Source organism: Tympanuchus pallidicinctus, unplaced genomic scaffold (genome assembly GCF_026119805.1).
Source record: "Tympanuchus pallidicinctus isolate F22 unplaced genomic scaffold, pur_lepc_1.0 scaffold4, whole genome shotgun sequence".
NCBI lineage: Eukaryota > Metazoa > Chordata > Aves > Galliformes > Phasianidae > Tympanuchus > Tympanuchus pallidicinctus.
In genome coordinates, this window is record NW_026294758.1 from 629,036 (window position 1) to 642,763 (window position 13,728).

General features: G+C 44.8%; 1 protein-coding gene across 1 annotated transcript in view; it reads left to right on the forward strand.

Annotated features, from left to right (window-relative positions):
- Positions 1-325: 325 nt before the first annotated feature.
- The window catches only part of ELP1 (elongator acetyltransferase complex subunit 1), a 32,835-nt gene continuing 19,432 nt past the window's right edge, over positions 326-13,728 (forward strand). Inside the window, exons 1-13 of the mRNA XM_052701430.1 lie at positions 326-555; positions 1,414-1,566; positions 4,928-5,009; positions 6,715-6,795; positions 7,085-7,170; positions 7,809-7,908; positions 8,746-8,836; positions 9,295-9,418; positions 9,983-10,073; positions 10,520-10,750; positions 11,482-11,652; positions 11,965-12,064; positions 13,054-13,236. Of these exons, the coding sequence (XP_052557390.1) occupies positions 406-555; positions 1,414-1,566; positions 4,928-5,009; positions 6,715-6,795; positions 7,085-7,170; positions 7,809-7,908; positions 8,746-8,836; positions 9,295-9,418; positions 9,983-10,073; positions 10,520-10,750; positions 11,482-11,652; positions 11,965-12,064; positions 13,054-13,236 (1,643 nt within the window). The 5' untranslated portion in view covers positions 326-405. The remainder of the gene's footprint in view (positions 556-1,413; positions 1,567-4,927; positions 5,010-6,714; positions 6,796-7,084; positions 7,171-7,808; positions 7,909-8,745; positions 8,837-9,294; positions 9,419-9,982; positions 10,074-10,519; positions 10,751-11,481; positions 11,653-11,964; positions 12,065-13,053; positions 13,237-13,728) is intronic.

Consider the following 13,728-nt stretch of genomic DNA (forward strand, 5'->3'; position numbering starts at 1 on the left):
GGACCGGAACGGCCGGCCGGGAGCGGGATGCCACCGCCTCGAGCCTCCCCCGCGGCGGCGTGACGGGGAGTGGCAGAGAGAGCAGAAATAAATAAATCAGCACGGAAGGTGGAGCTCGGAGCCATGGGAGGCGGGGCAGGAGTCGCCTCACAGCAGAACGAGGGAAGGAAACGCCAGAGGGACCGGCGCCAGCCCACATGGCCGAGGGGCGCCGCGCCTGCACACTACGAGCAGTGCTTACTGCGCATGCGCTACAAGCACTGCCTGCTGCTCCTGCGCACTACGCGCGGCGCCTACTAGGCCTGCGTCTCCCTGTGGCGGCGCGCTGTCTGCGCCTGCGCCTGCTGCAGGAAAGATGGCGGCGCCATTTGAGCCTTGTTCGCTCCGCCGCTGATTCCCGCCGCCATGAGGAATCTCCGGTTACTGCGGACCGGCGGCTGCTGCCCCGCCGCCGCTCCCGGCAGCCCGCAGTGCTTTTGCCTCGGCGTCGATCCCGGCACGGTCTTCGTGGGTTCCCGGACCGGCCTGCTAGAGCTGGATTCCACTGCGCAGTCGGTGAGGCGTCGATGATGTCAGGCTGCCGTGGTGCGGCCTTTCGGGCGGGCGGAGGGAGGCAACCTCATTGGGCTGCAGGCGGATTTTCTGGGCTGTTTGCATTCTGTAGTGGTTTTTTTTTTTTTTTTTTTTTTTTTTTTTTTTTCCCGTTTGATGTTTCTATGTGCAAAGATGATGCGAAGATGATCAGGGGACTGGAGCACCTCCCCTACAAAGACAGGCTGAGGGAGCTGGGCTCGTTGAGCCTGGAGGAAAGGAGGCCGCGGGGTGACCTCATTGCAGCCTTTAGTACCTAAAGGGAGCCTAGAGACAGGAGGGGAGTCAGCTCTTGGAAAGGGGAGATGGCAGCAGGACAAGGGGAAATGGTTTGAAGCTGAGGGAGGGCAGCTGGAGGCTGGATGTCAGGGGGAAGTTGTGTGCTGTGAGAGCAGTGAGGTGCTGGAACAGCTGCCCAGAGAGGCTGTGATGCCCCGTCCATCCCTGGAGGTGTTCAAGGCCAGGTTGGATGGGGCCCTGGGCAGCCTGGGCTGCTGTGAAATGGGGAGGTTGGTGGCCCTGCCTGTGGTGGGAGGTTAGAGATTTGTGATCCTTGAGGTCCTTCCAGCCCTGGCCATTCTGTAATATATACAGAAGTGTGGGTCATGGAGAGAAAGCTGCAGATGCCGAACTGATTTAAAGAAAATCGCACCCCTAATTAAATACTGAAGTACATCAGCTGCTTCTTAATGCCATCTGTGTGCAGTGCCTCGTGTAACTGCAGTGGATGGAATATGCACATGGTTGTTATTCTGTTGCTTTTGTAAAAATCTTGAGTGAGATGATGTGCAGTTATTAAGCTGTTGGCCTTTTCTTGTCAAGGTGGTGAGAGAAGTTTCTTTGTCTGAGGAAGGTTTTATGCCAGAGGATGGAAGTGGCTGCATCGTTGGCATGGAATATCTTCCAGAGCTGGAGTGTGTGTGTGTTGCCACAGCAGATGGAGACATCCTTCTGTGCTGTCTCAGCACAAAGCAGGTAATGTGGCAGAAAAGAGAACTGTACTGAGGGATCGCAAAGGAAAGCTGAAAGCCTGCAGGCCAGTTGTGTGTTTATTCCATACTCTTCAGTTAGTCTCCATTTTCTGGGCAGGTGAGTTGATTTCTGTGGAAACCAGGCAGAATCAAGCACAGAATATACGCTGCGTAAATGAACCAGAATCGAAATTGTAGTTTGCAAATCTGTAGCCCCACTCCTGCATGCTTGCTGAGAGGGCTGCTGACATACAGTCACTGTGATAAGGGAAGGAAAGGGGTGACCAGATTCACAAATAGTTAGATTAAGGCAAAACAGTACTTAGAGGTTTACACACAATCATCAGTTTTAGTGAGAATCCATATATTACAGTTATCCCCAAAATATTGGCACTCTATTACTTAGACTCTGTCTTAAACTGTGCAGCTAACCTGTATGATTTTGTGGAACCAAAATATGTCTTAACATCTTTACAAGACACGAGGCCTTTAAGAAACCAGAATAGACCTTGCAATTACTTGATGATTTTAAGAGTCAAAAAGGACAAAAAGAGAAATCTGAGGAAAATGGAGAAATAGTGAGTCAGAAAAATGGATGGGAGAAACGTTGATCACTAGTCTGTTTTGAAGGTCTGTTTCATGGAGTTCTAGTGTCAACCTGCAGCACTGGAGAAGGGGGAGGAGGGTGTGTGCTCATCTGGAGGTCATAGTCTCAAACCAGCAAACATCTGCAATGACCACAAAGATGGCAACTCCATGGTGTTCTTCTCAGGCATCCTTTTATGCCTATTGAGTTTGCAGGTGCTCTGTCCCAAGGCTGTAAATAAACAAGTTTGCAATAACAAGTTTGTCAAAAATAAGCTCGTAGCCAAAACTTTCTGGTGGGAAGGGGAGGCCTTATCTCATTGAGAAAGCAATATCATAGTTGCTGAGAGCGCCTTCCAACTGCCTGCCATGATGATGATGTTGTACTGCAAGTGTTTGAAACCCGAGCACACCCCATAAAGTCAGAAAGAGTTTTTGGTTGGTCCTTTGCGTACATTCAACAAACAGTCTCACGGCCAGAAAATATTGCTAAAACTAGATACAGACCTCTGCTGTGAAGAAAGGCTGAGGGAGCTGTTCTGCCGGGAGAGGAGAAGGCTCCAAGAAGACCTTATTGTGGCCTTCCAGTACTTCAAGAGAACTTCTAAATAGGAAGAAGACAGGCTTTACACAGTCTGATAATGACAGGGGAAGCAGTTTTGAATTAAAAGAAAGTTAGATGTTAGAAGCAAATTCCTCACTTACAGGACGGTGAGGTGTTTGCACAGGCTGCCTGGGGAAGCTGTAGATGCTCCATCCCTGGAGGCATGCAAGGCCAGGTTGGATGGGGCCCTGAGCTTCCTCATCTGGTAGCTGGCAGCTGTGCCCAAGGGCAGCGGTTTGGAAATGGATGATCTTTAGTGTCCATTTTAAGCTAAATTGTTCTGTGATAACTCACAGGTTTGTTAACTTTCTATTTTTTATCAGTAAGTAAAGAATATTATACTGACATGACTTAGCTGAAGAGATGAGAAACTTGTTATATTGTGATGTGAAGATTACTTGGGATTAAATAATAGAACTGGAAAACACTGAAGGGAAACTTAATATATCCCAGCTGAGTAAATGGAGCAGAAACTGAGATGCCTACTTTCTGTTCTCTCCTCGTCGTTCAGTTTATGCCGTCTTCACTGAAATACCACAACAGAGTCCTCTGAAACTTGCATCTCTTCCTGCAGTATCAGCCTAAAAGTGTAAGCAGGTGGAAGTGACAGTGGTCTGTTTGGGCTGGTTGTCATTGGTTACTTGCAGCTCATCCGTTTTGGTTTCTGTTTGAGTTTGATTTGCAAATACTACTTCAATGTAAAACCAGCTGTATGTGAAAAAATGTGGTCTGCATTGCAACTCAATAAATATCATATCAGAATAAACATTAACAAAAGATGCAATATATAACTTTTTGCAAATCAGGATGACAGTGAAGCAGATGGAGATCTGTCACACTGTTGTTTATACACCCATAATAGCTCACAGAATCACTGGAGGGTTTGGAAGGGACCTGTGGAGGTCATCTAATCCAAAACCTCTGCTAAAGCAGGTTCCCTGCAGTAGGATTGATGCACAGGAAGGTGACCAGGCAAGTTTTGAATATCTCTGGAGAAGCAGACTCCACAGTGTCTCTGGGCAGTGCTCTGTAACTCTCAAGATGAAGAAGTTTTTCCTCATCTTCAGATCGAACTGCCTGTCTTCCAGTTTGTTCCCACTTGTCCTGGCACTGGGCACCACTGAAAAGATTCTGGCCCCATCCTCTTCCCTCTGTTCAGGTACACCTGGGGCACTGGACTTTTTAATTGCACATATCTATGGAGGGAGGAAGGAACTCTTGCCAAAGACAAGATATTTCAGTAAGTGGCTGATCACCAGCTCAATGCTTGCATCTGATCACATTTCTCTGTCACATTTGTAGCATGTGGTTTTCCGTAGAAGATTTTTAAAAGACGAACCCCCTCCTGAGCTCTGAAGTTATTTGAATTCTCAACAAAAGGAGGAACTCACTTCAGATGTGTTTCTGACACATCTTGCACATATTTTCCTGTCTGTCTTTAATGTTTGATTCATTCTCTCTAGCTGGCCACCTGAGTGCAGTCTCCATGGTGTGTAAGTCCCGTTTCACGCACAGGAGCCTAGATACTCCTCAGGTTATTTCTGCTACAAAATGAGGTCCTCTGTCTGGAATGAGTCCTTCTGGAACAAAAAATCTTGGAATTCTTTTTGTAAAAATTTGGCAAATTCTGGCTTTGTTGGTTTCCCACGGGAGTGGCGTGAGGTCACCATGAAAGGGTGTCAACCGATACCAATAAAAATTTATGCCCGTTATGGTTTGGTAATTCAGAAAAATGACTTTGGCAGTATTCCTGGGATATAGATCACCTTTTTACCTCTCCTGGAGTAGATCTCTTCTGAGCTTTAGGATTGTTTTGGCCCGTTTTTTGTAAACTTTAAAGCTTGCACAGCTATATACACTTGTCACATTTAATATCCACAAGAAGCTTTAGGGATCAGATTTTCGATGGGTGTGGGGCCTCTTAACTGCACAGTGGGGTTTTGTAGGCAAGGACAGTTGTATCTGTTATATCTGTAGAAATTTTGGGCTGTTGTATGTAAGCATTATGGAACTATCTTTCATTAGAAATGTTTCTTTTGTTTCTTTCTACACAAAGTGAAATGCATCCTCTGACTTTTCTAACTACGAGAGGAGAGTCAGTGACTGGTGGCTTTTGTGCTCTGATGGTGCTACATTGGTGTTCCTGCTCACTTGTGACCTTAATTCTGTCTTACAGGTGGAATGTGTTGGGACTGTGGACAGTGGCCTGAGTGCCATGAGCTGGAGCCCTGACCAAGAGCTTGTTTTGCTTGCGACAGGTAGTAACAGCTTGTAAGCTTCTGCCCTTTGGCGTGAAATTCTGTGATGGAATGTAAGATACAGTTGATTTGAAGATACGAAAAGCAAGATATAAAGTTACAAAATTGGGACTAAGATGTAAGGAAGTGGAAAAACATCACCTGGTTAGGTTTTGTTTAATTATCATTGAGGTGCATTGGTGATGCAAGCTGAAGCTGTTCAGGTCCAAAAAGCAGAGTTTTATGGAGAACAGTGTTGCAGTGGAGGTATATTTTCCATGTTATCCCAAAATGTAAAGACTGTGTTCTGAGTCCTTTTGATTGCTTAATAACAAAAATTTTCTTGTCCTGTGGGAAGAAATAGAAACAGAATTGAAAGCTCACCTTTATTGACAAGGAGACGCAGATCTGTATTAAGTTTCAAGCAAAACAGCACTTGAGATGGGAAGGGAGCTCTGGTGATCTTTGATGTCTTTAATGATCCTGAAAGTAAACAAAAAACCCCAAACAACACATTTGAATGGAATTATTTTTTTTAATTCCATGTTGTGCTCATTGCCTCTTTGTGTACTTCTAGTAGCTTGTCTTGTCTTCTTTCCTGCACTCTGCTTCTCTTTCCCTTCCTACCCCATAAGATGTTGATGCACCCCAGTACTTCCCTCAGAGCCTTCTCTTCAGAGAAGTCTGTTTTTTCTCAACCTCTCCCCATCTGTCTGATCCAAGAATTTAGTAATCTGTGACCGTTTTCTGAACCCATTCCTCTATGACATTGCCTGCCTTGTATTGGTGAGCCCAGAACTGGAGCCAGTGCTCCAAAACTGTGTCACCAGTGCTGATTAAAAAGATCACCTCCCTAAACCTACTGCCCATGCAGCAGGGGCATGCTGATTATCCTTGCTCATGCCCCATAACATCCATGTCATTTTTTGCCAAGCTCCTTTCTGTTCACTTGGTCCCCACACCTTTCGTAGCTCCTGATGTGCAGGACTTGGCTTTTCTCCTTGTTAAACTGTGAGTTTCCTGTCAGAGTCTCTCTTCCACGTGCATCTGTGTGGCAGCACAGCCTCCTGCTGTATTTGTCATTCCTCCCAGTTTTGTGCTATCTGCAAACTTGGCCAAGAATGTAGTAATTCAGGACACAAATGAAGATGTTAAGCATTGTCGCCACTGCTGGACCTTGGGCTGTGCTACTAGTGATGGGCCTCAAGCTGGATTTTTTGCCATTAATGACAAGTTTCTGGACCTGGCAGTTTTCAGTCCATTGTCTACTAACCAATCTGTGCCATCTTTCTTGAGTTTTTGTGTGATGCTGTGGGAGACAGTGTCAAAAGCCTCAGGAGAGTCAAGATAAATGACATCACCTGATCTGCCCGTATCCAGAAGCCACTTACATGAGTTCAGCTTCATAAATCCACACTGACTGCCTTCTTCCTATCTTAAGTAAAAATGTTTAAGAAGTGCCAGGTACTTATTTTGAAAGTGGAAAGAAATAACTTTTTAAGAGTAGTCCAAGAAATATGTTTCTGAATACAGAGACTTCAAGGTGTCCTTTTCCAGTTTGAGATTTTCATTTTTGAAGGATGTGTTCTGTTCTGTGTTATATTACCATTGGAAATGTTTCTGTGTTTGAGTCTACCACAGAGTAACAGGATAATTGTGAGCATTTTTAAAAAACATCTGCTGGAGAGTTCATTACCAGTTATCATATCTGGTATCTTCCCTGCAGGTCAACAAACACTCATCATGATGACAAGAGATTTTGAACCAATTAGTGAGAAGCAAATCCACCAGGATGAGTTTGGGGAAGGTAAGAGATGCCTGAAGTAAGGTTGCTGAGGCTGGTTGCATTGGTGTGTCGTAAGCATGTATGAAGAGCAGGAGTGGAGTACTTAACAGAGCCAGCAAAGCATTTCACACTGTGGAGGTGCTGTGGAGCTGGAAAGGAATGCCAATATGAAATTGTCAGTGGAAATTCCAGCCATGTTTCAGAATTAAATCTGGATGGTTGGAGCAGATGGCAAGGTGCTGTAGTTGTTTACCACCCTTTGCAAAGTAACTCTGTAAATCTTTGACCACTATGATTGTTTCTTCCTCAGGAAAGTTTATTACTGTTGGCTGGGGCAAAAAGGAGACACAGTTCCATGGATCAGAGGGAAAACAGGCAGCTCAGCGCAAGCAGACGGTACTGTGCTGGTTTTCTTGTGTTATGCTCATGCTCTCTAAAGGGAGGATGTGTATAGAAAGAGTTTCTGGTCTCTCTGATACCTTCCCAGGTAGTTTTTCCTACGTGCTCCTTCTGTTCCTATTGCCTGGAATTCAGCATTTTATCCTCCTTATAAATCAGAACAGCAACTGGAAGTACATAAGACTGGCTCATATAGAGCTCAAAGCTGGATTTGCAAGATTTAGTGCTTTCAGATGTAAAGTCTGGCGGATTTTGCTGACTTTTGCTGTATTTTTTTTTATCAAATTGTTCATATGACCAAAATATCTGTATCAGTACTGCATCAGACCAAAACTACTATATCAGTAGTTCAGCTAAGGAGAAACAGTGATTTTTTTTTCTCCATGAAGTCAGAAATATAAGGAGTTGGGCTACTGACATTATTAGTCACGTGAAGTGATTCCTTGTATCTGCAGGTTTTAGGTCTTTGCTCCCTTGTCTGAAGCTTCTTAAAATGGTTGAGTAATTAATTCTTAACTTTGCAATTTTATGATTGTTTAATGGATTGACTTCATGTCGAGGCTCTTGAAGGAACAGGCTTGGCAATGCAAATACAAAGCCAGCAGTTGCCTTTGTAAGCTTTTGTGTAACTTCAGGAAGTATTACCTGCTTCATCCTGGGACGATGGCAAGCCTCGAGTGACATGGAGAGGAGATGGGCAGTTGGTTGCAGTGAGTGCTGTCTGTCCAGAGACAGGTATGGGACCAAGTTTCATTGCACTAGCAGCGTTGCACTAAAGGGCTTTTGTGTGGAAATGTGACAAGGCAAGGATCAGCTATCATTCGTGATCTCTCTGCCACTTAATATCATAAATTTGAGCTAATGAGTTGTTCCTTCCTCTCTTTTGATCCCAAAGATAAGGAAGAAACATTTTGTATACGTGATGTTTTGGAAACTTTTTAGATGCTCAGTTTCCAGTGCAGTGAGAGGCCAGGAGAGGTTACTAGTGAGCAGTTATTACTGGAACTTGTTTTTTCATCAGTTTAATGTCACTGCTCTCAGTAATATGTAAAAGGCTCCTAGTGCCACATAGGTCTGTTTGGCTGTTAGGGCATTCACGGCAGTCCCTCATTGTAACAATTCAGCCTTGCATGCTCGTGTTTAATTACTGGCAGTGTTTTTCCATGGGTTTTGCCATAAAGTCAAAGAGGTAACAAGCAGATATGTTTTTTGTAAGACCATAATTGTTATCTTCCATGATTAATATTACTGAGAAGTTTAAAGGCGTTTGCTCAGCATAGTGAACTGTACGAAAGACCAGCTCTTCCACTAGTTTGGGTTTTAACCCTCAGTACTTCAGATTAGGCAGATTTAGCATATATGAGACAATTTTAACATTTCACTGAGAGGGCTGGAGGCTGAAATGCCTACCACTAAGCTACATCAGACTGGAATTCCTATTTACTTGCCTAGAGTTACTTGATTACAGTGGAAGACCAGCCTGAGACACAAGAAGTTCTGATGTGCTATTAGTTAAGAATCTCTTTGTATTGTTTTCTTACACCCTTTTCTCCCTGCCTTCTCAACCTGTAGGTGCTCGAAAGGTTCGAGTATGGAACAGAGAGCTCATGCTGCAGTCAACAAGTGAGCCTATCTCAGGATTAGAGCAAGCACTGGCCTGGAAGTGAGTAGATGTCTGTGTGCAGGTAATGGAGTGCTTGTGTTTATTCTCTGGTCACATTCTTTGCTTAGCACTTATTTAATTCTCTGATGTTAATTTTCCTGAAACTTTAGGAAAGTTTGATCCAGCATGTGGATCAGGAGGTCCCTTAAGCCCTGAAAAGGCTGATACTTGCACTGCAGTTTCTCTGTACTCAGTGTCAGATGTATAAACAGGAATATTACAGGGGCCTTTACCTGTACTGACATTTAGTTGCTCAACTGAAGATGTTAGGAGCTCTAGTCTATGCTGCACCTGTAGCTTTGTCTGAACAGAGCTGTGCAACAAGGTGCTCTGCTGCCCTTTTCTTGGTATCTTGTGTGAAAATTTTGTTTCTGGCTAAGGCGGTGTTTGAAGTGACAGCTGTGATTGTTTGAGCAACTGATTTTTGTTTTACTCATTTACTATTATTTTTTTTTAAGACCCTCTGGAAACTTGATAACATCCACACAAGAAAAACCCAACAGACATGATGTGGTTTTCTTGGAGAAGAATGGACTTCTACACGGGGAGTTCACCCTTCCATTCCAGAAAGGGCAGGTCAAAGTAAGTGCTCTGTCTGGGCTTCTTTGATTAGACTGTAGCGAAAGGGAGAACTAGATCTTTTTCACTAGTCTTGGAAGAAGTTTTTAACCTCGCAGTTAATGCTGATCCCGGTGGAAAAAAGATGGTCTTTGCTTTTATGCCTGAAAACAGAGCAGAGGAGATGCAAAATCCTCTGCAGGCTGTGGTATAGAGATGAACAGGGGGGCTGCGCTCCTGACGCTTCTCTCATCTCTATGCTTTCTATCAGGTAGATGTTCAGGGGTGCTCTTCTGGATGTCAACTTGTGTAGTACTGTAGGCAGATTATTTTTCAACATCAAGAACTGTGAAGAGAACTCTGAGTTCAGGTTTGGGGTTGTATCATCTCTTTAGCTTTGTAGAACTGCAGTGATGGGTTCTGCTTCGGGACTCTACTCTGGTTGCCAGGAACTGTGTTAGTACATTAGCACTTGCACCTCACGTTGTTGAAAGGAAGAAATAACTGTTGGTCTTGCAAATCAGTCTGGAATGTACTCACACTCTGGAGCTGCAGAGTACCCAGTAAAAGCAATGCTTGTTTCTGCAGGTTAATGAACTGACTTGGAATGCAGATTCCACGGTCTTGGCTGTATGGCTGGAAGAGCTGAAGACTGTGAACTCCAGCCCAAACAGTTACGGTGAGACAACTCTGAAGCTCTAGATTTTTACGCTTGCCTGCAAACTTGGCCAGAGTTGGAAGTCCTCTACAGGATTAGAGACTCCGGAGAGGCTTACTGAAAGCTTTGAGAGCCCACTACAGCTCAGGAAGAGATGCTAGTTCAGCTTGAGCTTGAGGCACCTTCCAGATATTTGGAAGTGATATTAAATGAAATATTTATGACACCTTCCTAAAAATATAGGTGTCTTCTCACAGTGAGGAGATGGAGGAATTCCAAGATCAATTCTTCTGAGCAAAATCTACGGTTAAGATCTTATTTTTCTGGGTGTTGTATGGCAGAGCACATGGACTAGAGGGTAAAACTTGTTTTCACTGCAGTTTTTTCCAGCTGCACAAAAGAATGCTAGAGAGGATTTGAGATGTGTTTGAGGTAGTAGTCCCTGGTAACCATTTCTTTATCTACAGTCCAACTGTGGACTACGGGGAACTATCACTGGTACCTGAAGCAAAGTCTGCATTTTGGCAACTTGGAGAAAAATAAGTTGGTGTCACTGCTGTGGGACTCAGTGTTTCCATATAGACTGCACATACTCTGCCAGGGTTGGCATTACCTCTTCTATGACTGGCGTTGGACTACAGATCGTGGAATGGGAGAAAACAGCAAGCATGTGGCAAATGTGGCTGTCATTGATGGAGGTAAGCTGTGGGGCTGCTTTGCAGCTCAAGAAAGTTTGCAAGCTGTTGGTGTTTGTAGTAGTACTGCTACCTTGTGTTTATGCAGTGCTTTTCACTGAGGGGAACATATGATATTGGGGGCAGTTTCAGAGGTGGTTTAGTGGGATTACCTGCAAAGGGCACAGCTGTATTTTCATACAATCATAGGATGGTTTGGGTTGTAAGAGACCCTTCAGATCATAGTTACAGCCCCCCTTCTGCCTCAGGCAGGGACACCTCCCTCTAGACCAGGTTGCTCACAACACCATCCAGACTGTCCTTGAACGCATGTTGGGAGGAGGCATCCACAGCCTCCCTGGGCAACCTGTGCCAGCATCTCACCACCCTCGTGGTAAAGAATTTCGTATTAATATCTAGTTTAAATCTGCACTCTTCCTGTTTAAAAACATTTCCCCTCATCCTGTCGCTGTGTACCCTTACAAAAAGTCCCTCACCAGCTTTCCTTTAGGCCCCATCAGGTACTGAGAGGCCGCTGTAAGGTCCCCTCCAGAGCCTTCTCCTCCAGGCTGAAGAGTTCCAACTCTCTCAGCCTGTCTTTGTAGCACTGTTAGTACACCAGTGTGTTGTTAGCACATTGGTGCATTGTTAGAACATCTCAGCCTGTCCGAGAGCACTGTTTCTGTATTCAGTAGGGAGCCCCAGTAGCATTTGATTTGTATTACAGCTTGATTTCTTTCTCTTTTCTTCTGCAGCTAAAGTCCTTGTCACAGCATTCCAACATGCTGTAGTGCCTCCACCCATGTGCACCTATGAGCTGCAGCTCAAACAGGCTGTTAATCAGATTGCATTTCACACAGATCCCAAATGTAGTGGAGACATGGCTATCCTGGATGCTGATAACAAGATCTATGTGTACAGATACGGTGAGAGCATGTTGCACTGCCTTTTTAAAGGAAGCCATCTCTCCTTGAGAGTGGTGTAATGTTTGATGTTCTATGTGAGAAAGGACAGTTGCTGTTATCTGTGAATTCTGTATTGTAGCATTATAAGGTAATTGTGTTCCACAGGGTAATCAGTAATTAATTGTTAATGTGGAGCAGGTGGTGGTTGTGCATGTGGGTGTGGTATATTTTGACTTTCATAACTGCCTCTGACATCTGTTCTCCATAAGAGTGAAGATGGAAGCAGTTCAGCTGGCAAGATGTTAACTTCTGCTTTCTTCTATGCTTACTTAGGTCAGAACTTGGTGAAGGACCCCACCGTCAGGTTAGGAGCTACAGGTGGAAATGGATTTAAAGCAGATGTGGAAATGCCACATCTGGATAAAACATACAGGTAATACATAACTACTGCAACTGCAGTAGAGAGAAAAAGGCTGTGTCTGGTTGGCTGGTTTAGAGGTCACAGCTGTGGAAGCTTTTGAAGAACTTGTCTGGTAACATGGCTTCATTGTACTGAGCCTGTGGCTTCAATTAGTGCTAAGGGTTACACAATGAAGTTGGTAGTTTATTCTGAGTCCTTTTACTGAGGTCAAATTGGTCTAATGGGAGCCGTGACAAATTGCAGAAGAGAGCAGTGTTCAGCTGTAGTACTGAGATGGACCAGAAGAAGGACAAGGAGCAGGACAACGGGCAAAGAAAGGCCCAAGTAAAACAACGCAGTTGTAGAAGGGTTAATGGAAGGGAAGAGCACGGAGGGATTGAGATAGAGAAAGATCGAGTTTAAGGCAGAGGTGGAGAAAGAAAGTATCACCAATGATGGGCAGGAGGACCGAGAAATGGAGCAAGGAAGAGTATGGATGTGGAGCAGGGCAGGTGGCTATAGAGTGGGAGAAGTGGGCAGCCAGTAGGATAGAGGGATATAGTGAGAAACTCTGGGATGAGAAAGGGACAGAGACAGAGGGCAGAAAGGGACAGAAAGTGACACATGGTTTGGATTAGGCATCAGGAAAAATTTTGTTAGTATGAGAGTGATCAGAACACTTGGAAAAGTTTCCTAGATAAGTGGTCAATGCCCTCTGCCAGTCACTGTTCAAAATGCATTTAGATAAGGCCCATAGCAGAGGGGGCTGGAACTACATGATCTTTAAGATCCCTTGCAACCCAAGCTGTTCAATAATGCCCTCACACTTCAGTTTTTCATTAGTCCAGAAATGGTCATGCAGTTGGGCTGGATGATACTTGGAGGTCCCTTCCAACTGAACTATTTTATTCTATTGTGATTTTTATTCTGTTGTAAGACCTCGGCCTTCTGCAGTGTGATTCTTGATGTTGCCTACTGAAATCAGGTTCTACCTGCTTCCCATCTCTTTTATTTCGTGACAGAATTGATCTAGGCAGCAACACCGGTGAGGTGATGAATCCTCTGGGGCTCCGTTTTCTGACCTGGCTTCCAGATGACAGCTTCTTGGTGGTTGGTCAGGATCAGCAAGCTGCCCGGTCTGTCCTTCACCATCTCACTGCAGCACCTCCCGTAACTGGAGCTGAAGAAGAGCACCTCAATTTACGGTACTAGAGATCTGTCAGTGATGGGTGAGATCTGAGAGTGCCTCTGGACGGGGCTTAGAGGAAATTAAGTCTCTTGTGTCCTGCAGGCTGTGGGGTGGGCTTGCCTGTCTTCCTGCAGGAGTTAAATACAGCTAATGAAACTGCCTATTACGCATGTAGTCCCAGTGCCCACAGCCAGCTTGACAAGTGTGGTGTGCTAGCATGCCTGTGTCAGTAAGGGGATACCTCTGCTCCTTGTCTGAAGTCCAGGCTTTTGAACTTTGAGATGGAGTTTCTCTATTCTACCCTTTATCCACCATTAGCACTGTCTACAGAGCACTGGTAGCCCTAGTTATTCCTGTCCTCTACTGCTGGGCTTTGTGCAGTCAGAGCAGAAAGAAAGGCAAACTGACACGTTTCTAGAGTCACTTTTCTTAACACTCACACAGCAAAAGCAGGGTAATTTGCATATAAGCATGCTGTAAGTATGCAGACAGTGGCTAGCACTGTTAG